This window comes from Musca autumnalis, unplaced genomic scaffold, assembly GCF_047663935.1.
Source record: "Musca autumnalis isolate F117 unplaced genomic scaffold, ASM4766393v1 scaffold_1, whole genome shotgun sequence".
Lineage (NCBI taxonomy): Eukaryota > Metazoa > Arthropoda > Insecta > Diptera > Muscidae > Musca > Musca autumnalis.
Genome location: NW_027411644.1, coordinates 271,088,091 through 271,114,728, shown reverse-complemented (window position 1 = coordinate 271,114,728; position 26,638 = coordinate 271,088,091). Strand labels below are relative to the sequence as shown.

The window sequence follows — 26,638 nt, the reverse complement described above, 5'->3', positions numbered from 1 at the left end:
AAATTATAGTTGTTGTTGTTTTGTGTATAAAATTTTGGGGACTTATATCATTTTCAGTTTGGGGAGTTATTTCATTGGGCACTTATTTCGTAACGCCCCGACATAGTCCATTATGGAAGTGGATCATATTTTCATACATATTTTTACGCCAGGAAGCATGCACTTGTCCACGAAAAACATAAACAGGACCACAACGAACAGCATCGGTATACATTTCCAAATAATATTTGAACTGACCCTAAACTGCAGTTAGACATAAATGTTGACCTTTTGTGGGGGAGTTGTCCTAAGGAGAAGGTCAATAGTGGCAATTTTAGAAATTAAACTAAATATTGACAAATTATTAGGAGATCCAAAGTTTGGACCAAATTGGTTGGCCCGTTCAAGAAACATAGTGCATACCATTTTAGTGAAATTTTTTGAATACTGGGGGGAAGTACCGGAAGTTTTTCCCATCTTCGAACTGAAACAATGTTTGAACAAAATTTGAGGAAGGCCAAATTTTAGACCAAATTTGTTGATTGGTTCGGGAGTTATCGTGTTCTCCAGCTACTATATATGGTGCCATAGGGGTTTTTTATCCCTTTCGGGTTGTTTTCTAAAGAAGTATGGACTTGCCTCTGAAAAAAACTTTTACCGTCGTAATGGAGGCAGCAAATGCAAGTTGCTTCAATAAAAATCAAAGTGATTGGAGAGCAGGTCTTAAAGTGAATTTTTCCAAAATTTTGTGGGGAGGTACCCGAACGAGTTGACAAATACAGTTCGAACCTAATCTATATCTGGTAGGTATAGGATGTGTAAAGTATGGACCAAATCGGTTACTCCCATCAAGAGTTATCCTGCGCACAATTTTTCCGAACATTTTTGAACTTTTGTGGGGGAGGTACCTGAAGAAGTGGACCGATATGGATTATCTTCGAACTTAAAATAAGTTTGCACAAAATATTACGAAGGCCACATTTTGGACTGAATCGGCAGATCCGTTCGAGAGTTATCTTGCGCTCCAACCACTACACACGGTGTTTTTTCAACTTTCAGTCTATTTTCTCAGAAAATATGGACTTGCCCCAGATGAGACATGTGCCGTCGTATAGAGGGCAGTGAATACAAGTTGCTACAACAAAAATCAAAGCGATTCGAGAGCATGCCCTAAACTGAACTTTTCCGAAATTTTGTTTGGGAGGTACCCGAAGGAGTGGACCTATTGAGTCCATATTGAAACCTCATCTAAGTCTGGTATAAATATCACGATGTGCAAAGTATTGAACGAATCGGTTACTCCCTTCAAGAGTTATCGTACGCACAAAATTTCCGAACATTTTCGAACCTTTGTGGGGGATGTACCGAGAGGAGTGGACCTATATAACCCATCTTCGAACTTGAACTAAGTTTAGACAAAATATTGGGGTCTAAAACCATTACTTCGATGAAAGTGTATATACCCTCGTTAGCATAAATTCTGAGGGTATAAAACTGTCAACATAAGTCCATGTTTTGGTATAGCCCCCACATAACGGTACTTCCGGATCTTAGGTATTTTCAAGATTTTAGCTGGCCGTAAAAAATGTTCTCCAACTAAAATTGTGGGCATTCATACTTTCATAGCAGAAAGAAAAATTATTATTCGAAATGTAATTGTAATTGTCCCACAAACATTTCAGAAGAGACAAGGGAGACTTCTCTCATATCAATAAATGCACCCCGATTCATACTACCTCAATGATATGAGACCTACTGTTTATCGCCGAGTTCGAACGGCGTGTCTTAAGACACCACTTGTAGAGAAGTTTTACAAGGCTGAAATACTCAGGAAATGTCGCCAACATTACCGTTGAAAAGTTCTTGATGTTACCTGGCCGGGAAATCGAACCCACGACCTTCAGCGTGCACGGCGGGTGTGCATGCCATTGCACCACGGAGGCACCCGATCGTTTAATTCTGCCGGACCCTCCGCCATGGAATATTCTAAACTTATTTGAAATAAGTTAATGGCGTAGGGTCCGGCCGAATTTAATGATTTTTTACGTTTCTTCAATTGCCGATGTTTATCAAAATGAAGGCTATCTTATCACCAGTAAACACAGATGCCTTCAGCAACCCTAAACTAAAGCCACGTCATACAGTCCCCGTGGATTCTGCAAAAATAAACCTATAATAAATAATGTTTTTTGTGCTGCTGTGTATCTCCGCTTGTATAGATTTTATTAAAATATTTTAATATAAGTTAAAACAAGCCGATGGACTTGGAAATTCATCTCAGAATATGCTGAGTTCAAAATAACGGAAATATTCTATTTAAATTTGTGTATGTTTGTCTCTTAAATTTCCCTAAGCTTTGGGTGTCTTCTCCTTCTTCTTGGATTGAGTTTTGGACTTTTTGCCAGAATCTTCCTTCTTTGCTGGCTTCTTGCCTGATTTCTTACCGGCCTTAGACTTGTTGTCGTTGGTTTTCTTCTTTTCATTTTTGGTCTTCTTAGAGCTGGACTTCTTCTTGTCAGCGGATGGTTTCTTGGCAACAGGTTTTTCTTCTTCTACACTAACAACTGGTGGTGTGGGAGCAGGTGTTGGAGGCAATGGAACATCAACAGCTTCTACGTTTTCTTTGTTGGCTTCAGCTTCTACAACAGCTGTATCTACCACAGCAACTTCTTCAACGGGTTTGGCATCAACAGCAGCCTCAACAACTGGTGCTTCTGGCACAGCAGCAATATCGACAGTTGGTGGAACAATGGGCATTTCATGTTCGCTGTTTTCAATTGGTGGATGGCCTACACTGCCAGTTTCCTTGTGGTTGCGATCAGCGGGCACTGAGGCGGCAATTGGTAGTCTGCTTACTGGAGGAGCGGGAATATATTTGCCAGCACTGGTACACATTTGCAAGACAAAGGTGAAATATTCACCGGGATTACAGTCGATAACCATGGGTTTTCCACCCAAACGATTGCAAACAAAATACTCGGATTTGTCATTGTAGTTGGGCCAACGTATTCCCATTTCTTGGGATGCACATGTCAGGGGGTAATCAAGTTGGGTACTTTGAGCCAAGGCTACAAAGCCCAAGGTGGTTAAGACTAGTCCAAAAGCTAAAAAGAAAAAAGAAAAAATTAAGAAAATTAATTTTAAGGCGATTAATGGTTTCAGTTTTGTATATTGGAAATGTGCCATTGGGCAGAATTTTTATTTATTTTTAAAATTCTACTTTTCACAAAAACATTTTAAAACAATCACTCCAAATATTTCCAATTTTTCCAGTTTTATTTAAATTTATTTTCTTCTCTTTTTTTTTGATATATTTATTCCCGATGATGATTCTGTTGTACCTTTCATCCTGCTAGTTAGTATACGTCGACAATTGATGAATGTGTTGAACTGATTCCATCTTCAGATCGATATCAACATTTATACGTTTTTTTCTTCTTCTTCTGCGACAACATCATTCGATTGCCCGAAAATAAAGAGGTATCAAAAATCTTAGAAGCAATTTTGATGATGATAAGGGCCCCAAACACTCACTGATCATATCAATGGGAAATTTCACAATAAAATAACATAAAATGTGTTATTTTTTGTTTGATTTGTTATCTTTTGACAGTTAACATATTTTGACAATTTTTCAAAATTAAGATGAAAGTGAACATCTATGGGACACTTCGCAAGAAAAACCAACCGTAGCAATAAATGTAATTTCTTTGTTGAGATGCTATTGAATTTTGGTGGGAGTATAGATAAAATGGGTTTCCCCTCGCTTAAGAAATACTTGTGATGGAATTACGTACATGAAACGGTTCGATTAGTCGACAAGGTTTCTTTTATGATCCAAGCAAAGTCAAATTGAGAAATAGTATAATGGGTGATTTTGCCAAATAAAATTAAGTCAACAACAAATTACCATAGGCAGACGAACTTTCAATTTTTTCTACCACGAAGAAAACATAAATCGGTTGTGATAGACACGTGTTAAGGACCACGATCTGTGAATCTGCAGCTGGAATGTTCGAATTCTTTATAGAGAAGATACAGTTCACTCATTGGCAGATGTACTTGAAAAGTAAAAGGCCGATATAACTGCTATAGAGGAAATACGATGGAGTGGGAGAGCCGTCACAACAAAACCTAGAGATGACCCACTGGCAGCCATAATAGCCAAGAGGTTAAAACATCTGGTTTCCAGATACCACTATTCCGGTAAGAGCCAATTTCTTATACCCTCAGCCTTTAGGCTAAAGAGGGTTATAAACTTTGATACTACCAAAAATGTGCCTTATCGAAATAATGGTATTAGACCCCAAGTATGCTTGGACGAAATTCGGATCAGACAAGTAAAAAAGTATCAGCCGGCTTTGCCGACAGAGATATACCCTCATCTACGGACAGATCGACACAATTGTTGAACTTTTGTGGGGGAGGTAATATAAAGAGAAGATCGATATCGGCCATTTTAGAAGTTAAACTAAATTTGGACAAAATATTAGGATTTGGTTGCCCCGTTCAAGGGATATCGTGCATCCAATTTTAGTGACATTTTTTAAAGTGACAGGAAGTTGTTGCCAATCTTCGAACTGAAACTAAGTTTGGACACCTTTTGGGTTGTTTTCTCAAGAATTATGGACTTGCGCCTGAAAAAGCATTTACCGTCATAATTGAGGCAGCGAATGCAAGTTGCTTCAAAAGAAATCAAAGTGTTTCGAGAGCAGGACTTAAAGTGAATTTATAAAAAATTTTGTGTGGGAGGTACCCGACTGAATGGACAAATATAGTCCATACTCAAACCGCATATACATATGACAGATGTATTAGGATGTGTAAAGTATGGACCAAATCGGCCACTCCCTTCAAGAGTTATTGTGCGCACAATTTTTCCGAACATTTTTGAACTTTTGTGGGGAAGGTAGCTGAAGGTGTGGACCGATATGGCTTATCTTGGAACTTATACTGAGTTTGGAAAATTATTACGAGGGCCAATTTTTGAACCGAGTCTGCAGATCCATTCAAAAGTTATCTCGCGCTCCATCCTCTAAACACGGTGTCATAGGGGTTTTTTTTTGCACTTTTCAGGCTATTTGCTCAGGAAGTATGGACTTGCCCCAGATGAAACTTGTACCGTAGTATGGGAGGCGGTGAATACAAGTTGTTACAACAAAAATCAAAGCGATCCGACAGCAGGTCCTAAACTGAACTTTTCCGAACTTTTGTGTTGGAGGTACCCGAAGAAGTGGACCGATTGAGTCCATATTGGAACCTCATCTAAGTCTGGTAGGAATTTCACGTTGCACACAAATTTTCCGAACATTTTCGAACTTTTGTGGGGGAGGTACCGGAGCGGTACCGTGCACTCCAGCCAGCCTCAACTTCAAATTGTCTGAAACGGATTTCGCCCAAACATACTTGGGGTCTAAAACCATTATTTCGATGAGACACATTTTGCCCGTATGAAAGTGTATACACCCTCGTTAGCATATATGCTGAGGGTATACAAATTTGGAGTGGAGCTAGCCATGTCCCTCCGTCTGTCTGGCTGGCTGGTGCGCACGATAATTAATGGATTAACCGTTTTGGTCCAAATTTTGGCTTTTGTAATATTTTGTCCAAACTTAAATTAATTTCGAAGATGGGCCACATCGGTTCAAAATTTTACGCAAAAATTATGCGCACGGTTAGAAGCGTCTACCAGACAGATACATTTCGAATATGGACTGTATTGGCCCACTCCTTTAGGTACTTCCCACACAAAATTTCGGAAATGTGAAGTTTAAGATCACCTCTCGAATCGTTTTGATTTTTGTTGAAACAACTTGAATTCGCTGCCACCCATTACGACGGTGCAAGTTTTTTCTTTCGGAGAAAATGGCCCGAATGCTGTACAAACCCGCTATGGCACCATGTATAGTGGATGGAGCGCACGATAACTCTCGAACGGATAAACCGATTCAGTCCAAAATTTAGCAGCCATACTATTTAGCCAAGTTCTATGATGAGCCTTATCGTTCCACTCCTTCAGGTACCTCCCCCACAAAAGTTTAAAACTCTTCACTAAAATGGTGCGCATGATAACTCTCTGAGGTAGTAACTGATTTGGTCCATACTTTGGACATCGTAATATTTCTATAAGACATAGTTCAGGTTAGAAAATGGTCCATATATGCCAACTCCTTCGGATACCCCCTACACAAAATTTCGGAAAAGTGCAAGTCGAATCGTTTTGAATTTTCTTGCAACAGTTTGCATTCAATGTCCCTATTATGATGGCACAAGTGTTTTCAATGGCAAGTCCATACTTCTTGAAAAAATTACCCGAAAGCTGCGCACGACAACACCCGAACCGAATACTGCATATCGTAATATTTCCTCGAATATTAGATGAAAGTCGAAGGTGGTGCTTATAGGTCCACTCCTGACGGTACTACCCCACAAATTTTCCAAAATATTCACTAAAATGGTATGCGCCATATCTCATAAACGGAGCAACCGATTTTGTCCAAATTTTAGATCCCGAAATATTTTGTTCAAACTTAGTTTACTCCTTAGGATACCACCTACACAAATATTCAACTTTTTTGTTTAAGTGCGGTTTCCTAGTGGCCCAGTTTACAGCGATATTATGGTTTTCGTGGGCAAGTCCATGTTTCCCGATATAATGGCCCAAAAGCTCTAAATTATATGATGGGCAAATGAAATGACTGGTTGGCGAGATATGTATCTATCGAGAGAATTGACTCCCAAAATAAGACCCATTTCCAAAATGGATTATGTCGGTACATTCCCTAAGGACGGACATGTCTAAATCGACTTTAACTTGTCTTAACATTTGTGGGGTCGAAAACCGTTGAGGCACACTTTTGACCGTGTCAAATGGTAGATACCCAGCAAACCTATCGTACCGACATCGTAACGAAATCGGAACAATATTCGGACGCTACGTTCGACGTCAGATCCGAAAGTTGTAAAGAAAGTTGTGTGAAAAGGTTAGCATAATTTCGGAACGAAATGTCGGAGCGTAATCGGATAGATTTCGGTCAGAATTCAGAACTAAATCACGAAATCGGATGAAAATCCTTGGGAAATTCCGAAAGGGAAGTTTTTCTTCCAGATTTTCGTACAGATTTCTGAACGATTTCGGTATAATGTAGTGTGAAAATCGAAGGTACCTTCCGAATCTTCGTAAAGATTTCTGAACCATTTTGGAATAACGTCGTACGAATATCGAAGAAAAGAATTTATTCTCTGACATCTCCTATTTATTAATCGATCTTCGTTATGTTTTTATTGGAAGATTATAATTTCTAACGTTCTAATGATCTTCACTGTTGTTATTATTTCGTAGTTATAGTAGAAATTTGTAAAATTTGTGTACGAATATGTTGAGTCTATCAGCACTAGCTTGAATTATAATATATTGCATTTTATTTAAAATATTTACAACTTGTAGATGCGAATTTTATATTTTGCTTTTCGACAACAAACTAAAATGAAACCAACCACCTTTAGTTTATATCTAACAGCAAGGAGTTAGATATATACAAAAGGTGGTTGTTGTGCCAAATTTGTTTCCGACATATCGATCCAAATTCGTACCAATATCGGAAGAAAAATATTGGTATATTCGAAGGGAAATTTATTTCCGACATTCTCTCCGAACGAAATCTGATCGAGTTCCCCTACGAAAAATCGTAAAAAAATCTATACCAAATAGAATTTGGTATAGAAATAAATGTGCCAAAAAATTATCTTAATTGATTCAGATTTGGATATAGATCCCATATATATTTTGGTCTGCTTTGCGGAATTTGATGCACCAAACACCCCATATCTGTCCAAATTTGATGAAATTAGAAATGCTTGACGGAATTTGGTCTAGAAATAAGGATAGAAATAATATATCGAAATCGATTAAGATTTAGATATAGCTTCCATATATATTTTACATATTCACAGTGGTGTAGGGTATATTATAGTCGGTCCTGCCCGACTTTAATCTTTTTCTTATTGGTTTTACCATTGGAGCGGCAAAATGTATCCCGGAATGCCTGCTTCGAGCTCTTTTAGTCCCTACCGAGATAAAGAAGAACCCAGAGCCATTTATTCTATTTCGATTGCCAGATCCGCATCCACCATATGTCAACTTCTGCGATATGTAATGGATATAGGGAATGGGTGCACTTCAGAGGCAGAACTACTGATTCTTAGAGCCGGAAAACCTATCGAGAGTTTTCCGACTATCGATAGTTTTCCGAGGTTGACTATCGCTTTGTTCGTTGCTCTAAAGTTTTGTTTATATCGGGCAACGGAGTATTTTTTTTTTAAATAATCTGCTACAGATAACTCAAAAATAATGTTTGGGTGGCCGACATCACCTTCGTATTACGACAGCAATCAAAACGATACTGCTGTTTGCTGCACCAGAGCATCTCCCAGAGTGTTTCCAACTTCGTCGTTGGAATCATCTTCGTCGTCAGAATAAGAGACACCCCCGTAGTCTCCCCAACAACAACAACAAACGCAGCATCTAACATCCCAAGTTGTTGTTCAGCAGCCCGCAAATTCATCATTCGTGCAGTTCAATTGCAACGGTGCAGACTTATTACGCTTGAGCTCGACTCTAATGACCAATACGTGGAATGTGTGGGGGTTGCTGTAAAGTATGGTATTGTCGGGGTAGGGTTGCTGAGTATGTACATATCACCGATGAAAAACTGTGCCTTGCATTATATGCCAGACATTAGTTCGCTATTAGAGGGCACTAACCGTCTGTTACTAGGGAACTTCAATGCTCATCATGAGCTTTGGCATTCTGTCCTAGACAATGGCCACGTTTTGCGCGTTGAATGAAGAACTAGAGTAAGAAGGATGAGAGTAGATTGCCACAGCTCTCCAGACATCACCTGGCAACCCCTCATTTCCCTTGGTCTGATCATCGTCTCTGTAAGCAGACCACCCCACTTCATAACCTCTGACCCACGTACTTTTCTGAAGCATAGAAAAACTGATTTAGGTTTTAGATAATTTACCAACTACCGCTTCGGAGAGCTGTCCATCCCCTCATATCCTTGCGGAACTGAGATAATTTTCCGGGACATCATTGCTGCAGCCGCTAGCTACATACCTGCCGGTCGAATACACGAAATCAGACCAAATTTCCCAAAAGAGATGACGGCACTAGCAAATGAGAGTCATGAGCTTCCTCGTACGAAACCAGAAGATCCAAGAGTTAGAAAACATTCTATTGAAGTCAACAGGCCAGTAGGCGAACATAATCGGATAAAGACTACACGAAGCAATGCAACATTGCTACAGGATTGAGTAAATTGCGGTCAACGGTTAAATCTCTCTCAAATCCAAGAGAACGTCTGTTACTTTCAAAGGTGTGACAGTAACTGACCCGAAGGGGTGCGCATATTATTTTAATCGGCAGTTTATAGAGCAAACCGAGAGTGATAGGGCGACAAGTAGTTTGCTATGCCGTATAAGAATAGCTCTCCTAGCCGAAGAATCGCCAAATTATCCAAAGCGTTGGACCCCAATGACAATGCATAAGCACTGGATGAACACGGGGTTGAGTATTTAACAAGTGTTCGATCTATCGTTAACCACCCATATTGTACCAGAAGCCGAGAAAGTTGGCAGAGTAGTCACGCTACTGAAGGCAGGCAAGGATGCTAGCACAGGTCAATCTACCTCTTGTCGCCAGTAGCATAGATTCTAGAAGCGCTACTCCTCCCCATGGTGAGAAGCAGTTTCCCAGATGTTCAACATCATCATAGATTCCGGAAAATGCACATCAAGCAGTCCAGTTGCAGAGGAACCAGAGAAGGATAACTAAATAAAATATACGAACGAGCATATTTGCGTTGCTACAACAACAACTGATCGTCTTTAACATGGCAAAACCCAGGACTTGCCTATATTGACCTCACATTCATCTCAAGTGAACAATGACCTTCACAATATCACCTGGAGAACTGCCTTTATATAATTATATAATTGTTCCACAAACATCCCAGACGGGACAGGGGAGACTTCTCTCATATCAATGAGTGCACCCCGATTCATATTAGCTCAATGATATGAGACCTACTGTGTATTGCCGAGTCCGAACGGCGTGTCCTAAGGACACCACTTGTAGAGAAGTCTTACATGGCTGAAATACTCAGGAAATGTCGCCAACATTACTGAGGGGTATTTTGCCACCGTTGAAAATTTGATGTTGCCTGGCCTGGGAATCGAACCCACGACCTTTAGCGTGCAAGGCGGGTGTGCAAATCATTGCACCACGGTGGCACCCGGACAACTGCTTTAACACCCGTGAAATGTAGTGAACTAACATGTGCCTCTGTTTCACCCGATAAAAAATTGATTGGCCGTCGGTTAAGTAACCCCCACACGTATAAAGAACACATTATACTATGAAAAAACAAACTTCACGACCACCCACAAACGTTTCAAGGACCATGATCTGCAAATCGGCACCTGGAATATTCGGAGTCTTTACAGAGAAGTTGCACTTTACGCACAGGTACAGGAAACACGATGGATTGGAAAAGGCGTCACAACAAAACCCGAATGTGACATACTGTATAGTATCTGCTCTGATATGATGCACCAATTTGGTTACGGATTTGTAGTTAGTCAGAGGACAAAACATCTGGTCTCCAGTTTCAGCCCAGAGGAAAACTTTGTTACAATTCGGACAAAAGCTAAACTTTTAACATAAGGGCGAGCAGACCAAGATATATTTCACGAGCTCCTCCGGTGTCCTGCGCATGACCTCGAAATTATTTTAAAGTGAACATTAGAAAGGAGAATAACTTTACCAGTTTTGCCGGGCCGAGTTCTGTCAAAAATTTAGCTAAAACCCTCAAAATAGTGAAAATCTGGAGGTACCGTTATATGGGGGCTATACCAAAACATGGATCTATTTTTGGTGCATAAATTTCGGGAATGCATGGAACCTCAAATGTCAAATTATGGGAGGTTTAGTCAAAATGTAGCTACCGAAAATCGGAAGTTACCGTTATATGGGGGCTATACCAAAACATGGGCCGATATAGTCCATCTTTGAACCTGACCTGCCTATGAAAAAAATATACTCGAGTGCAATAATATAGAGTTCTAGCTCAATTATTGTGGACGCTAAGTGATTACAACAGACGAACATGTTCAGATCGACTCCGAATTTTATCCTGATCAAGAATTTATAGGGTAACAAATGATTATTTCAATGCGTTTTTTTTTCGTTTTTTCATAGTAGGATGTTTTTTCTAGGGGAGGGCTACTAACCCGACGCCCAAACCCAAGTTTTTAACGTTCTTATGGGTGAACGCGCGGCACATGTTAGCTCACTACCTTTAACGGGTGTTAAAGGCAGTTCCCCAGGTGACACCACGGGGAGGTCAGTGTTCACTTGAGATGAAAGAGGGACCAAGATAAATCCTGGGCTTTGCCATGTTAAAGCCGGTCAAGACCGTTGCTTGGTATCATTCATCCCCTACGTCAATGCGTTACAAACGGAAAAACAAACTTAATATACCCTCAATATAAAAATTTGATTTAATACGAAGCCACTGTCGGTACATGCAGAACTTCGAAAGAAAACTCAAATAGGTCACCTCAAAACGTGGTGGCATTTGAAGTAAACCAAGGCCCTGGAATTCTAGTCAACTTCCGACTTCAAAAACAGCCTTTGTTATGAGACAAAAATTTCTAACTTTAATTATTTATTATTTGCCAATATCGTCACACCCTAATAAATGCAGCAAAAAACCCACAACAGAAAACATGAATAATTTTTTAACAAAATTTAGGAATTTTTGTGATTTCTTATCATAAACAGAACACACAAAGACCCTGTTCATAAATTCTAACATGTATAACACAATGAAGAAGTTGTCCGACCGATAGGAACCATGCTTCTTCTTCTTCTTCTCAAGATCTTGTACTCGATAAATCAATTTACTAATTGTGAAATTTTCATTCATATTCCGTTGTCTTTTGTTTTGTTTTTTTTTTTTACAGGCCTACTACTATTGGCTAAATGACATGTACATGGATGTGCGTTTGGCCCTGCCCATTAACTCTAATCCGGGTATGGTTTTTCCACCTCAACGTTTTGCCACGGTTCATGATGTTGCCCGATTTGCGGCACGCATTCTCGATGGTATTTTGTTGCACAAAGAAATGTTGGATAGTGACCAACTGCCCCAAGAAAGAGCCACGTCGCGGGAGAAAAATCAACCCCTGTGTATGGCTCAATATTATCGTTTGTTGGGCTCCTGTCGTCGTCCAGGCCTTGAACGTGATTCCCAATATTTGCCACAACGAAAAACGGAAAATCAACATGTGATTATAACGTGTCGCAATCAAATGTATTGTGTGGTCCTTAAGGCTGAGGATCGTGGTAAATTGACGGAGAGTGAAATAGCTTCACAGATACTTTATGTAATGAGCGATGCCCAATGCTTACCATCGAAACCACCGCCAATGGGTTTGTTAACAGCTGAGCCACGCACCCGCTGGGCCGGAGATCGTGCCACCCTACAGTTGGATGAGAAGAATCAACGCAACATAGATTTAATAGAGACGGCATTGATTTTATTGGCTTTAGATGAGCCATTGCCGTTGAATTTTAATGCCCGAGGCTTTACTGGTGCTACACCCTCCACCCACTTTGCTGGTGGCCGCGATGAAACAAATATGGCCCATGAAATGTTGCATGGCGGTGGCAGTGATTATAACTCGGGTAATCGTTGGTTTGACAAGACCATGCAAATCATTATTTGTACCGACGGTACATGGGGTCTCTGCTATGAACATTCCACCTCGGAGGGTATTGCCGTGGTCCAGTTGCTGGAGAAAATCTATAAAGGGATTATTGCAAATCCCAGTGAAGACAAAGGTGTGCCACAACACCATTTACCACCACCCGAACGTCTGGAGTGGGAAATTGCTCCAGAGATTCAGAGGCGTTTTGCGGAAGCAGCTGTTAGTTTTGATAAGTATGACACGAAGATTATTCTTGTTGTTGGAAATGTGTTAAAACGTTTTTTTTTTTTTTGCAGAGCCATCGATAATTTGGACTTCTATGTTTATCGTTATAAGGGCTATGGTAAAAATTTCATAAAAGCCTGTCAAGTTAGTCCCGATGTTTATATTCAATTATCCTTGCAATTGGCTTATTATAAGTAAGTAGAAAATATATCAGAAATACGATTTCTTTGCCATTTCCTTGATAACCCCTTTACTCATGCTGGGGTTATTATATGGCCCACATATTCGTTTACCACTCTTTGCTAATGTGTCCCCTTTTTGCAGACTCTATGGCCATTTGGTGGCCACCTATGAGAGTGCTTCAACCCGGCGTTTCCTATTGGGTCGTGTAGATTGTATACGCAGTGCCAGTACCGAGGCCTTGGACTGGGTGAAGGCCATGTGCCAGGGTGAAGGTGCCAATGTTACCCTGGAAAGTGATCGCGAAGAAGAGGAAGATCCACGCAAAGTCAAATTTAGTATATACAGTGTAAGTTGCAAAGCAAATACCATACGGACAATTGAAAATGTCTAAACATATCCATTAACTCCCATTTACAGAAAGATCATTTGCGTGAATTATTCCGTTGTGCAGTGGCCCGCCAAACTGAAGTTATGGTTCAAAATATCCTTGGCCATGGCTTAGATATACCATTGTTGGGCTTAAGAGAGGCAAGTCGTGAGGCAACCGGTGAATTGCATGAACTTTTTACAGATGAATCCTATGCCATATCACAATGCTTCCTGTTATCCACCAGCCAGGTAAGGGGAAATGGTTTCGGTTTTTATTTTTAAACATTCATAATTTGTTTTTTTTTTTTTTTTTGTTTTGTTGTTGTTTCTTTAAATAATAATTGCACATTACTGTGAGCACTTCGCACTTTGCCAATTGTGACAATTAATTTTTAAGTTGTATTTTTAATTAAATATTTATTTAATTTTATTTATTTTGTAGTTAATTATTTTGCTATAAATTGTTAAAAATTTAATCACAAGAAAGGAACTTTTTTGAGGCGAGAAAAAGTGGACTCTTTACAAAACAGCTGAAAGGAGTCTTTATAGACGAGCTGAAGAGAGACTTTATAGACGAGCTCACGGGAGTCGTTATAGATGATCTAAAGGGGGTCTTTATAGACCACCTAAAGAGGGTCTTTATAGACGAGCTGAAAGGAGTTTTTATAGACAAGCTGAAGGAAGTCTTTATAGATGAGCTGAAAGGAGTTTTTATAGACAAGCTGAAGGAAGTCTTTATAGATGAGCTGAAGGGAGTCTTTATAGACGAGATGAAGGGAGTCTTTATAGACGAGCTGAAGAGAGTCTTTATAGAAGAGCTGAAGGGGGTCTTTATAGACGAGCTGAAGGGAGTCTTTATAGACGAGCTGAAGGGAGTCTTTATAGACGAGCTGAAGGGAGTCTTTATAGACGAGCTGAAGGGAGTCTTTATAGACGAGCTGAAGGGAGTCTTTATAGACGAGCTGAAGGGAGTCTTCGTAGACGAGCTGAACGGAGTCTTTATAGACGAGCTTAACGGAGTCTTTATAGACGAGCTGAAGGGAGTCTTTATAGACGAGCTGGAGGGAGTCCTTAAAGACGAGCTGGAGGGAGTCTTTATAGACGAGCTGAAGTGAGTCTTTATAGACGAGCTGAAGTGAGTCTTTATAGACGAGCTGAAGTGAGTTTTTATAGACAAGCTGAAGGGAGTCTTTATATACGAGCTGAAGGGAGTCTTTATAGACGAGCTGAAGGGAGTCTTTATAGACGAGCTGAAGGGAGTCTTCATAGACGAGGTGAAGGGAGTCTTTATAAACAAGGTGAAGGTAGTCTTTATAGACGAGCAAGAGGGATCCTTATAGACGAGCTGAAAGGAGTCTTTATAGACGAGCTGAAGGGAGTCTTTATAGACAAGCTGAAGGGAGTCTTTATAGACGAGCTGAAGGGAGTCTTTATAGACGAGCTGAAGGGAGTCTTCATGGACGAGCTGAAGTGAGTCTTTATAGACGAGCTGAAGGGAGTCTTTATAGACGAGCTAAAGGGAGTCTTTATAGACGAGCTGAAGGGAGTCTTTATAGACGAGCTGAACGGAGTCTTTATAGACGAGCTGAAGGGAGTCTTTATAGACGAGCTGAAGGGAGTCTTTATAGACCAGCTAAAGGGGTTTTTATAGAAGACGACCTGAAGGGAGTCTTTATAGACGAGCTGAAGGAAATCTTTATAGACGAGGTGAAGGGAGTCTTTATAAACAAGGTGAAGGTAGTCTTTATAGACGAGCAAGAGGGATCCTTATAGACGAGCTGAAAGGAGTCTTTATAGACAAGCTGAAGGGAGTCTTTATAGACGAGCTGAAGGGAGTCTTCATAGACAAGCTGAAGGGAGTCTTTATAGACGAACTGAAGGGAGTCTTTATAGACGAGCTAAAGGAGTCTTTATAGACGAGCTGAAGGGAGTCTTTATATACGAGCTGAACGGAGTCTTTATAGACGAGCTGAAGGGAGTCTTTATAGACCAGCTAAAGGGGTTTTTATAGAAGAGCTGAAGGTAGTCTTTAAAGAGGAGCTGAAGGGAGCCTTTATAGACGACCTGAAGGGAGTCTTTATAGACGAGCTGAAGGGAGTCTTTATGGACGACATGAAGGAAGTCTTTATAGACGAGCTGAAGGGAGTCTTTATAGACGAGCTGAAGGGAGTCTTTATAGACGAGCTGAAGGGAGTCTTTATAGACGACCTGAAGGGAGTCTTTATAGACGAGCTGAACGGAGTCTTTATAGACGAGCTGAAGGGAGTCTTTATAGACCAGCTAAAGGGGTTTTTATAGAAGAGCTGAAGGTATTCTTTAAAGAGGAGCTGATGGGAGTCTTTATAGACGAGGTGAAGGGATTCTTTATAGACGAGCTGAAGGGAGTATTTATAGACGAGCTGGAGGGAGTCTTTATAGACGAGATGAAGGGAGTCTTTATAGACAAGCTGAAGTGAGTCTGCATAGACAAGCTGAAGGGAGTCTGTGTAGACGAGCTGAAGAGAGTCTGTATAGACGAGCTGAAGGGAGTCTGTATAGACGAGCTGAAGGGAGTCTGTATAGACGAGCTGAAGGGATTCTGTATAGAAGAGCTGAAGGGAGTCTTTATAGACGACCTGAAGAGAGTCTTTATAGACATGCTGAAGGGAGTCTTTATAGACGAGCTAAAGGGAGTCTTTATAGATGAGCTGAAGGGAGTCTTTATATACGAACTGAAGGAGTCTTTATAGATGAGCTGAAGGGAGTCTTTATAGAGGAGCTGAAGGGAGTCTTTATATACGAACTGAAGGGAGTATTTATAGAGAAGCTGAAGGGAGTCTTTGTAGACGAGCTAAAGGGAGTCTTTATAGAGGAGCTGAAAAGAGACTTCATAGATGAGCTGAAGGGAGTCTTTATAGACGAGCTGAAGGGGGTCTTTATAGACGAGCTGAAGGGAGTCTTTATAGACGAACTGAAGGGAATCTTTATAGACGAGCTGAAGGGAGTCTTCATAGACGAGCTGAAGTGAGTCTTTATAGACGAGCTGGAGGGAGTCTTTATAGACGAGCTGGAGGGGGCCTTTATAGACGAGCTGGAGGAAGTCTTTATAGACGAGCTAAAGAGAGACTTTATAGACGAGCTGAAGGGGGTCTTTATAGACGAGCTGAAGGGAGTCTTTATAGACCTACTCATTCCACCAAAGTGCACAGAAATTCATTTCGGGGGGCCCACTGGACAAAATATGACTTTTTGGAAGCTAAATTTTCGAAAATTTTATGAAAAATTTTAATTTCGGCGGTGGAGACCCGACCACCATGTGCCATTAGAAAACATTTGCATATCAATTCGGTGAGAAACGCCGCATTTTTAGTTCTATGAGCCTAAAAGCACCTCTGGATAGCTGATGCTGAATATTCAAATTACCTCGGGATGCCTGGTGCAGAGCCTTCAGTTCAACAGGAATATTCAATACAGCATCTAAGGCCGCCTTAGCAGTAATTTTTACTGATCCTGTAATGAGAACTGATGCAGCTCGCTGCAGAGTAGCAATCTTTGACAGTTTCGAATTACATATTTCGAGGGGCACGAAGAAACATTCTGGCCTAGGCAACACGCAGTGTCGCCAGGAGTCATTTGACATTTTTTTAGAAAAGTTGACAGTTTTTATCCTAAGCGTACTCAGGACCATGTGTTGGGTTGTTTAAAGTGGCTTGATTAAGACACCTCCAAAATATGGTTTTTGAACGCTTTCACAGCATATACTGGCGAAGAAAATCGTTGACCACGCTTTTTTTCTTGATGTGCTGGATGAAGTCATTGGATCCCCAGCCAGGGTTGTACTACGCATGACCCATCAATTCCACGTTTTGTCCGGCAAACAGGCGCTGGTTTGAGTCGATGTGTGAGAGCTCGCATTGCACATTGGGCCCAATGACAGGTTTTTGAGGCAACAAGTCACTGGAAGCAGCTAGAGCTACCAAATTTCGTTCCAATGTTTATAATGGGCATAAAAGTACTTCTGCAAAATTTGGTAAGAATCGGTTCAGATATAGACATAGTTTTCATATATATGTTTCATCCGATTTAATCCGATTTTATATTTAAGCCCCACAAAGGTCACAATTTGCATCCGATCGCCTTAAAATTTGATATGGTAAATCCTGTTCAGTTTAGAATCATGTCCTGAAAATTTGGTTCTGATCTGATATATCTACATATATATGTATAGAAAATTTTTCAGGTATACCATGATGTTCGAAATATAAATCATCTGAAATGGCTGGACCGAATTTGATAAAATTATCATAAGGTACTTTTTATACCGAAAAATGGAGGGGGTGGGAGACCTCCCCCACAACGTGTTTTAGCCAAACGCGAAATCTCAGAGATTATTAGACGTATTGGTATACAAAACAATAGTAATTGTGACCTCTATCATTAATTTATGTTTTGGAAGTAGAAAACCGCGATCGCGTCCGTTATTTGAAAACTTTATAATTATAGGTTAAGATCTTGAAATTTAGTAGGTGTTTTTAGTACCAGTTATTAAATTTAAAGATCTAGAATATTGAAGATTCCAATGCTTGGTGTAACTCGGATAAGATTACTATAAAATTTGGCGACTTGTGTCATATTGAGCATCGTCCAGTCCCAACCCAGTCTAATAAATAAAAATATCCACATTTTTAAGTGTCACGCTATCTGTAAGTATTTTTCTATAAGTTTTCGGATCCATACGGACATGAAATTTTCTACACATATAGTACTCACTGTAATAGTGATAGTAATAGTAATATCACATATATATAGTTTCGACAATACGTCGCAATACCGAGAGTTCTATTCCAAAAACCATATAAACTACAATATAAACTACACTAAAAATATACCACAAGTCTACATCAAATATTCCTTACCAAATCTAACTTATTTTAATTCTTAATCAGAATATTAATTTACATACCTTTACACGTGTTATCCATTAAAAAAATTGTTTATTAAGTTAGCGGTTTTTAATTGTCGAGCGAAACAAATTTGTTCTTCGTTTGATAAATTTTTATAAAATTTTACAATGTAAGATGCAATATCTTTGCCAGCCCGGTATGTGGCAATGAAGCGTTGCCAGGTGGAAATGATTGTGTTTCTAAGTGGCTCAAAGTGTTAAGAATCTAATCCCGTTACTATTTTATACAAATATATGACTTCAAAAATAGACTTTTTGCCTCAGAAACCTACCATTGGGCCCATTGTGCATTGTCTTGATGCAGAACGATTCGTCTTCTGTTGTTCGTTTTTCGAATTCCTCAGGAGACTTCAGACAAACAAATTGTAGTGTAACACTCAGAATTAGCCGTCCTACATTTTCCAAGCCGTATAGTCGCCACACGCCACAGTTTTTCAGAAGAATCAGGCGACCATTTGCTCGAAGGTCTTCTTCCACGAACAGCTTTCGTTGGATTTGGCTCGCTTTCGAAGACACAAACGGTCGATTCCTGTCTTGTTTCAAGCTCCTAAGCATAGATCCAAGATTCGTCGTCTGTGAAGTTCTTATAAATGTCGTTTGAAGCACCGCGATTGTTTTTATTCACTATTTCCTTGAACCAATCTTCAAGAGCCTTTTTTGGGCGATTGACCAATTTTGCAGGATCTAGGGAAAAAATCCATTTTTGCCTTCAGGTGTTCATGCAATATGAAATGTTAGTTTGTGGAAGAAATGTCCAAGAATGCCTCTATCTCACGGTATATAACATGGCGATCCTGCATTATCCGTTCACGAACGGCTTAATTTTTTTGGCACAACGGCCGATTTTGGACGACCCTCACGACCTTCGTTTTTTTGGCTAGTGTTGGCCACGATTGAGTTAATTAAACCTGTTTTCGTAGTGATACAGGATGTCCCTTTAATGCAGTGCTTTTCTGTAGTTGTGCTTAACGTTCCTTTCCCTGGGAATGTAGGGGAGTGGTCCATGTAGTTATCTACAAATTCATCCATCATTCGTCCTGCCTGGGAAGAATGGGTCTATCGGTTACGACCGATGTTTCATCCATACATTTCTCTGTTCGATGGAGATGGAGTAACCGTGGTATCCATCTCATCGTACGACAGAGATATGTCTTCCCAGTTGCTCACTGGAGAACTTTCCCGGCTCAGATCAAGAGTTGCACTCTTCTTTAAGATATGGAGCAATTCTCTGATCTGCGTGTGGTTTTCATGACTAACAATCGACAATCGACACGGATAAAATTGGCGATGAAGAATTTAACTCATTTTTTATTGTCGATATTATTTTATTCATCCATATGAATCTTTAGTCTCCACAAAGTGTACGGTGATTCAAGGCGCAGATTCGCAAGTCATGGGTTCTTAAAATGTGGCCGGTGTAGTCAGCAATTGGGCTGTTCATTCGTATTTTTGTCCATTTTTTGAACCGCAAGTTATTCTAAGCGTGAGATGCCAATAGCTTTCTTAAGGTATCTACGAACCAAAAAAGCATAATATCTCAGTAAAATACTCATTACAAAACCCCTTACTAACGCATTATTTTAACAAGGACATGTCGCGCGAATTATTTGATCATTTTTTGGACGCTAAAATAAGTAATTACCAAAATTCGTAACATTATCATCCCATTGTTTGTTCGAAGAAAATCTTAAGTTTTTTTTTTTTTTTTTTTTAATTTATAGTTGTTTTTGTATTTTAGAATAACTTAAAATAAATTGAAACCAATATTTTTATACCCTCCACCATAGGATGGGGGTATATTAAGTTTGTCACTACGTTTGTAACTACTCGAAATAATCATTGTAGACCCCACAAAGTATATATATTCTTGATCAGCGTGCAATTCTACATCGATATAGCCATGTCCGTCCGTCTGTCCGTCTGTCCGTCTGTGGAAATCACTCTAGCGTCCGAACGGATTGACGTAGGTTGATGAAATTTTGGGAAAATATGTTATATTTACGTAGGACTTTTGGTATTGAAAGCGGGCTATGTAGGCCCACGCTTTCGTATAGCCCCCATACAAAATGACGCGTGACGCGTCGTCGTTTTAAGGAATTTTTAAGATATTTGGCCTATTTTACCACCGAATTGGTTGTAATTTGGTACTTTGTGTCTCCAGAGGTCAAAAAATATTCCTACCAAAGTTGGGTTATATAGGTCCACGTTTTGGTATAGCCCCCATATAAGGCCCCATATAAAGTACGCGTCATTTTAATATATTTTGAATGTATTAGACCCATTTGACCACAGAATTGATTTTAATTTGGTATTTTGTGTCTTCAGAGGCCAGAAAACATTCCTACCAAAGTTGGGTTATATAGGTCCACGTTTTGGTATAGCACTCACATAAGGCCCCTTATAAAGTACGCGTCATTTTAATATATTTTGAATGTATTAGACCCATTTGACCAAAGAATCGGTTGTAACTTTGTATTTTGTCTTTTCAGAGACTAAGAAACATTTCTACCGTAAAATGTTTATATAGGTCCACGTGTTGATATAGCCCCCATAATACAATATCTCCCGATTTTCGATATTTTGAACGTTTTAGCCTCATTATCACACCGAGATGGCTGAAATTTGGTATTTAGTCTTCTTTAGGAGTATAAAACTTTCCCCCAGAAATTTGTAGGTATAGGTCCACGCCATCATATAGTATTTTGAAGGTTGTGGCCACATTAATCCACCGAAATGGCTGAAATTTGTGGTGGAGGGTATAAAAAGTTCGGCCCGACCGAACTTAACGCTTTTCTTACTTGTTTCAGTTATATTGCACTCAAATATTACTCTAAGCACCAAATCACGAGCACTAGTGAACAAAAATGCACCAACATTTGAATTTAAGGTAAATTTGTTAAGCACAGAGCACTCTCTCACCTCTAACATCCTCTATGCACCTTCAATGGCATACAAACGAATATAAAACAACAACAACAATTTAATAAACTGTGATAAACATCTAGGTGGCCTCAACTACGGACAGTTTCATGGGCTATGGTCCTGTGACGCCCAAAGGTTATGGCTGTTCGTATAATCCGCATCCGGAACAGATAATTTTCTGTGTTTCAGCATTTTATGCCTGTGAAGATACCAGTGCTTCACGTTATGCCAAATCACTGCAGGACTCTTTAGATATAATGAGAGATTTGTTGCAGGATTAAAACAAAAACGAATAAGCTTCGAGCCACATAAACAAAAAATTACTCCAAAAGCAAACCCATTCCTCCACTCAAAAACATATCATAAAATGTACCTTGAACAAATGAAATGAACGAAACGAAGAAGAAGAACAACAATTATTGAAAAGATTTTAGAAAAATTATACAACAATAAAAAGAAAAATAAAAATTAGTTACAATTATATACACACATATTATACATACATATATACATAGAAATTACCTTCTTATATACATACATATATAATGAAAATATTACTAAAAACAAATTATTAAATGTTATTAACTAAAACAAAAAACAAAGCAAGAAAATAAGTAGGGAAATCACATGACATACATACGTACTCGTATAAAAGACATAAATATTATTGAAGTTATAACCAAATGAACATATTTAAAAAATATAGAAAATGTTTTTTTGCAAAAACTGTTGGCAAATTATAGAAAACAATACAATAACATAAAATATGAATTTATCACATATACTAGCATACACATACAATTGTTATCTGTTTCATCCCATAACAAATTGTTTTTTTGTCGAAATTATTTTCCTTCAAAGAGAACCTTTTGTATAAAAGTGCAAATTAATTAAGTTAAGTAAGCTGATATGTAATTTTTTTAAAATTGTATAAGAAAAGGTAACTTACTTTACTCATTACTGAGTAAAAAGTAACGGCGCTCACCGTCGCCAAAAAATTTTATCAGCAAAATTACGAAAACTTATTGTTTTAAGCGTTTAAACAACCCCTAATACCCTAGACAGATGGCAGCGTTAATCTGCCTTAATTCAAATTAATTCGTGCATTATCCACATTCTTAATGCACAAAATCAAAGGGAATTTAAACTGAATTTAGGTATTTCATAGAGAGCATATTCATGCTCTGAGACACAATTTGCATTGCAAACAACAACAAAAAAGTTGTTTACCAGCAAACAGCTGTTTCGTAAATGCAGAAACTGTCGTCTGTCAGCTTAAAATTAAATGCACATCTTAATGCAAATTAACGTTGCCGTCTGTCTAGTGTATAATATTCGTTTGTGAGTACTACGAAGAATTTTTCGAGATTTTCCTATATCTTGTAAGACCTTAGTATTAACCTTCGTATCTTGACACAGTTTATTCGATTCACGAGCTCTGTATTGTTCGCTTATTAATACTAAGAGGCGCACTAGAAAACTTTCTGGCCTATGCAACATGCAGTGTCGACAGGGGTCAATTGACATTTTTGTGGGAAAGTTTGACGGTTTTTAGCCTAAGCGTACTCAGGACAGTTTGACATACGACCATGTGTTGGGTTGTTTAAAGTGGCTTGATTGAGACAACTCCAAAACATGGTTTTTGAACGCTTTACAACATCTACTGGCGATGAAAATCGTCCACCACGCCTTTTTTTCTTGATATGCTGGAATAAAATGAAGTCATTGGATCCCTAGTCAGGGTTGTACGGCGCATAACTAGGGTTTTTCTTTTCCCGGTCCTATCCATTTCCCGGGAAATCGGGAATTATTTTTCAATCCCGGGAATTCCCGCCCATAAGAAAAAGTAGCAAAAATTCTTTAAAAATAGTTTTATTAACTACAAATGGGCAAAATAAAGTAAACTTAAACATTTGAGATCAATTCATTAACAATTCAGGAACCTTGTATGAAAAACAAAACAAAAAAATTAATAAATCTAAAATAAATAAATTAAATATGTTTCTCTTGTTTAGAAGAAAAATAAGTTTTTAGGACTGACAAAGCATTTATAGTTTCATCAGAAAGTCTGTTTCTTATTTTATTGACAAATATTCCAGCCAAAGAAAAAATACGTTCACTTTCCACTGATGAGGGACGTATTGTCAAAAGAGCGTCAAATAAACATTGGAGGTTATCCGTCACCTTGCCACTTCCTTCCAAATATTTAAATTCCTGTTTCAGAGACATTTTCGATATCGGCTTTGTGGTCAAGTAATTTTTTTAAAATTGTATAAGAAAAGGTAACTTACTTTACTCATTACTGAGTAAAAAGTAACGGCGCTCACCGTCGCCAAAAAATTTTATCAGCAAAATTACGAAAACTTATTGTTTTAAGCGTTTAAACAACCCCTAATACCCTAGACAGATGGCAGCGTTAATCTGCCTTAATTCAAATTAATTCGTGCATTATCCACATTCTTAATGCACAAAATCAAAGGGAATTTAAACTGAATTTAGGTATTTCATAGAGAGCATATTCATGCTCTGAGACACAATTTGCATTGCAAACAACAACAAAACAGTTGTTTACCAGCAAACAGATGTTTCGTAAATGCAGAAACTGTCGTCTGTCAGGTTAAAATTAAATGCACATCTTAATGCAAATTAACGTTGCCGTCTGTCTAGGGTATAATATTCGTTTGTGAGTACTACGAAGAATTTTTCGTGATTTTCCTATATCTTGTGAGACCTTAGCATCAGCTTTCGTATCATGATACAGTTTATTCGATTCACGAGCTCTGTATTATTCGCTGATTAATACTACAAGGAACTTTAGAAAAATGTCTGGCCTAGGCAACACGCAGTGTCGACAGGGGTCATTTGACTTTTTTTTTAAGTTTAACCGTTTTTAGCCTAAGCGTGCTCAGGACATTTTGACATACGACCATGTGTTGGGTTGTTTACAGTGGCTTGATTGAGACAACTCCAAAACATGGTTTTTGAACGCTTTACAACATCTACTGGCGATGAAAATCGTCCACCACGCCTTTTTTTCTTGATATGCTGGAATAAAATGAAGTCATTGGATCCCCAGTTAGGGTTGTACGGCGCATAACTAGGGTTTTTCTTTTCCCGGTCCTATCCATTTCCCGGGAAATCGGGAATTATTTTTCAATCCCGGGAATTCCCGCCCATAAGAAAAAGTAGCAAAAATTCTTTAAAAATAGTTTTATTAACTACAAATGGGCAAAATAAAGTAAACTTAAACATTTGAGATCAATTCATTAACAATTCAGGAACCTTGTATGAAAAACAAAACAAAAAAATTAATAAATCTAAAATAAATAAATTAAATATGTTTCTCTTGTTTAGAAGAAAAATAAGTTTTTAGGACTGACAAAGCATTTATAGTTTCATCAGAAAGTCTGTTTCTTATTTTATTGACAAATATTCCAGCCAAAGAAAAAATACGTTCACTTTCCACTGATGAGGGACGTATTGTCAAAAGAGCGTCAAATAAACATTGGAGGTTATCCGTCACCTTGCCACTTCCTTCCAAATATTTAAATTCCTGTTTCAGAGACATTTTCGATATCGGCTTTGTGGTCAAGTTGGCTTGATCAATAGCTTTATTAATAATTTCCTGGAACAAAATATCTGATGTTTGTTCTTCCTCGACAATTATATTGTTGTCACTTGCATTTGTATCACCAAAAAGACGAGCAAATAAATCTTCAGCATACATAATAGTTTGTGTCTTTGTAGAACGCGCAAATAAACAATTTGGGTCGGTACTATTAAAAAGGTTTGGATCCTTTAAATACTGCATAAGAGTATAAAGTCTTTTGTCTCTTCTTTCTTCTATGCGTTGTTTTAAATTATCAAACATTGTTTGAGCCAAAGGATTTTTAATCGTAGATATTTGCTTACAGAGAACATTCAAAATTGCATTAGCAGAAATTAAATTGATGTTCGGACGACAAAGCGCTTCAACAGCTATTTTGATGGGCTCCAAAACATCGACTAAAGTTTGTAACACATTAATATTACTTTCAATCCACAGTTCCGCCTTATTTAAATCTATCAATGCTTTTTTAATTGACTTTTTCAAAAGCAAAAATTTAGTCAACATTGGTACAATAGAATTCCATCTAGTTACAATATCAAGTTCTAATGCAATTTCCTTGTTATGATCTTCAACGACATATTTTTGTAAAATATTGTTTTTAGCAGGACTTCTTCTGAACAATTTTATTATTTTGCGTGTTTGGTTCAAAATTGTTTTGTAGGTAATATCTATTGAAAGAGTCTCCCCAACACCATCAATGTCATTATTTTCAAAATCAAAGTCGTCACCATCGCTCACAGAAGAATCACTATCAGGATGTTCAGCAGTTGGTTTCTTGTAAAATACATCCGTTACAGCCAAATGTATTGCATGACTGAGACAAAATATTCCATTGGCTGGGCTATTATTCACAATTTTCTTCATAACATTAGGGCCGTCAGTAATTGTTGCAACTATTTGGTTTTCCAAACTAATACCATATTCTTGCAAACGATAGTCTAATAAATCTCTTATTTCATTGGCTCCACTTTTTCCAGGAATATAGATCATACCTAAGTTGAAAAATGTTTTCTCATCTCCTAAGAGACAGATGTTTAAATATTTTCGGTGCTTGATACTTGTCCATTCGTCCATAACAAGTGAAAATCTCTGCCGTTTATTCAACATACTTTCAATGTCAATTTTCATGCATGATTTCACTTCCGTGAAATGCAGAATTATTAGCTGTTGTATGTCTCTTTCAGTTTTTGGTAAATGGAAACCTTGAATGGACATAGACTCCCTTATAAAGGAACTCCTTGTAATTGTTCTGATTGACATTCCATCAACAGCGGCAAGTTTTCCAACAACAACACATAAAGAATCCTTTTTTGATGTATACTTATCTAGTGTTGACTGGATTACTCGTGTTTTTTTGGGTGGACTTTCTGAATTTTCCTTATTATTAATAATTGTTGAGTGAATTCCTTTTAAATGTCGTATGAGACCGCTCGTACTTTTTCCTTTACAAGAAATAGTTTTTGAACAAATATTGCAGACGGCAGTATCCACTGTTCCTCTTTTAAAATGTGTCCACACCACTGATGTTTCCATCTAAATATTAAATTGCACCAATTAATAACAAATAATTATGTTTTAGTGTTGTTTTCTTCTTACCTTCCTCTAACACAACCGGAACAATTTATGTTTAT

General features: G+C 38.4%; 3 protein-coding genes across 4 annotated transcripts in view; 1 reads left to right on the top strand and 2 right to left on the bottom strand.

Annotated features, from left to right (window-relative positions):
• The window catches only part of ChAT (Choline acetyltransferase), a 308,371-nt gene extending 286,372 nt beyond the window's left edge, over nucleotides 1-21,999 (top strand). For both annotated transcript variants that reach the window (XM_073961171.1, XM_073961170.1), the window contains exons 4-8: nucleotides 12,010-12,989; nucleotides 13,053-13,175; nucleotides 13,306-13,510; nucleotides 13,582-13,782; nucleotides 21,481-21,999. In XM_073961171.1, the coding sequence (XP_073817272.1) occupies nucleotides 12,010-12,989; nucleotides 13,053-13,175; nucleotides 13,306-13,510; nucleotides 13,582-13,782; nucleotides 21,481-21,678 (1,707 nt within the window). In that variant the 3' untranslated portion in view covers nucleotides 21,679-21,999. The remainder of the gene's footprint in view (nucleotides 1-12,009; nucleotides 12,990-13,052; nucleotides 13,176-13,305; nucleotides 13,511-13,581; nucleotides 13,783-21,480) is intronic.
• LOC141390861 (uncharacterized) lies at nucleotides 2,329-3,327 on the bottom strand. The gene is made up of 2 exons (XM_073963802.1): nucleotides 3,321-3,327; nucleotides 2,329-3,083 (listed from the first exon to the last, which is right to left on the bottom strand). Exons 1-2 carry the CDS (start codon nucleotides 3,325-3,327, stop codon nucleotides 2,329-2,331), a joined length of 762 nt encoding a protein of 253 aa, XP_073819903.1.
• Nucleotides 22,000-24,592: 2,593 nt separating the features above from the next.
• LOC141389541 (zinc finger BED domain-containing protein 4-like) lies at nucleotides 24,593-26,638 on the bottom strand. The gene is made up of 2 exons (XM_073961172.1): nucleotides 26,604-26,638; nucleotides 24,593-26,540 (listed from the first exon to the last, which is right to left on the bottom strand). Exon 2 carries the CDS (start codon nucleotides 26,538-26,540, stop codon nucleotides 24,729-24,731), a length of 1,812 nt encoding a protein of 603 aa, XP_073817273.1. The 5' UTR covers nucleotides 26,604-26,638; the 3' UTR covers nucleotides 24,593-24,728.

Bases quoted from the DNA above. Each gene is read 5' to 3' on its own strand.
- LOC141389541 (XM_073961172.1), bottom strand. From the start codon at position 26,540: ATGGAAACATCAGTGGTGTGGACACATTTTAAAAGAGGAACAGTGGAT.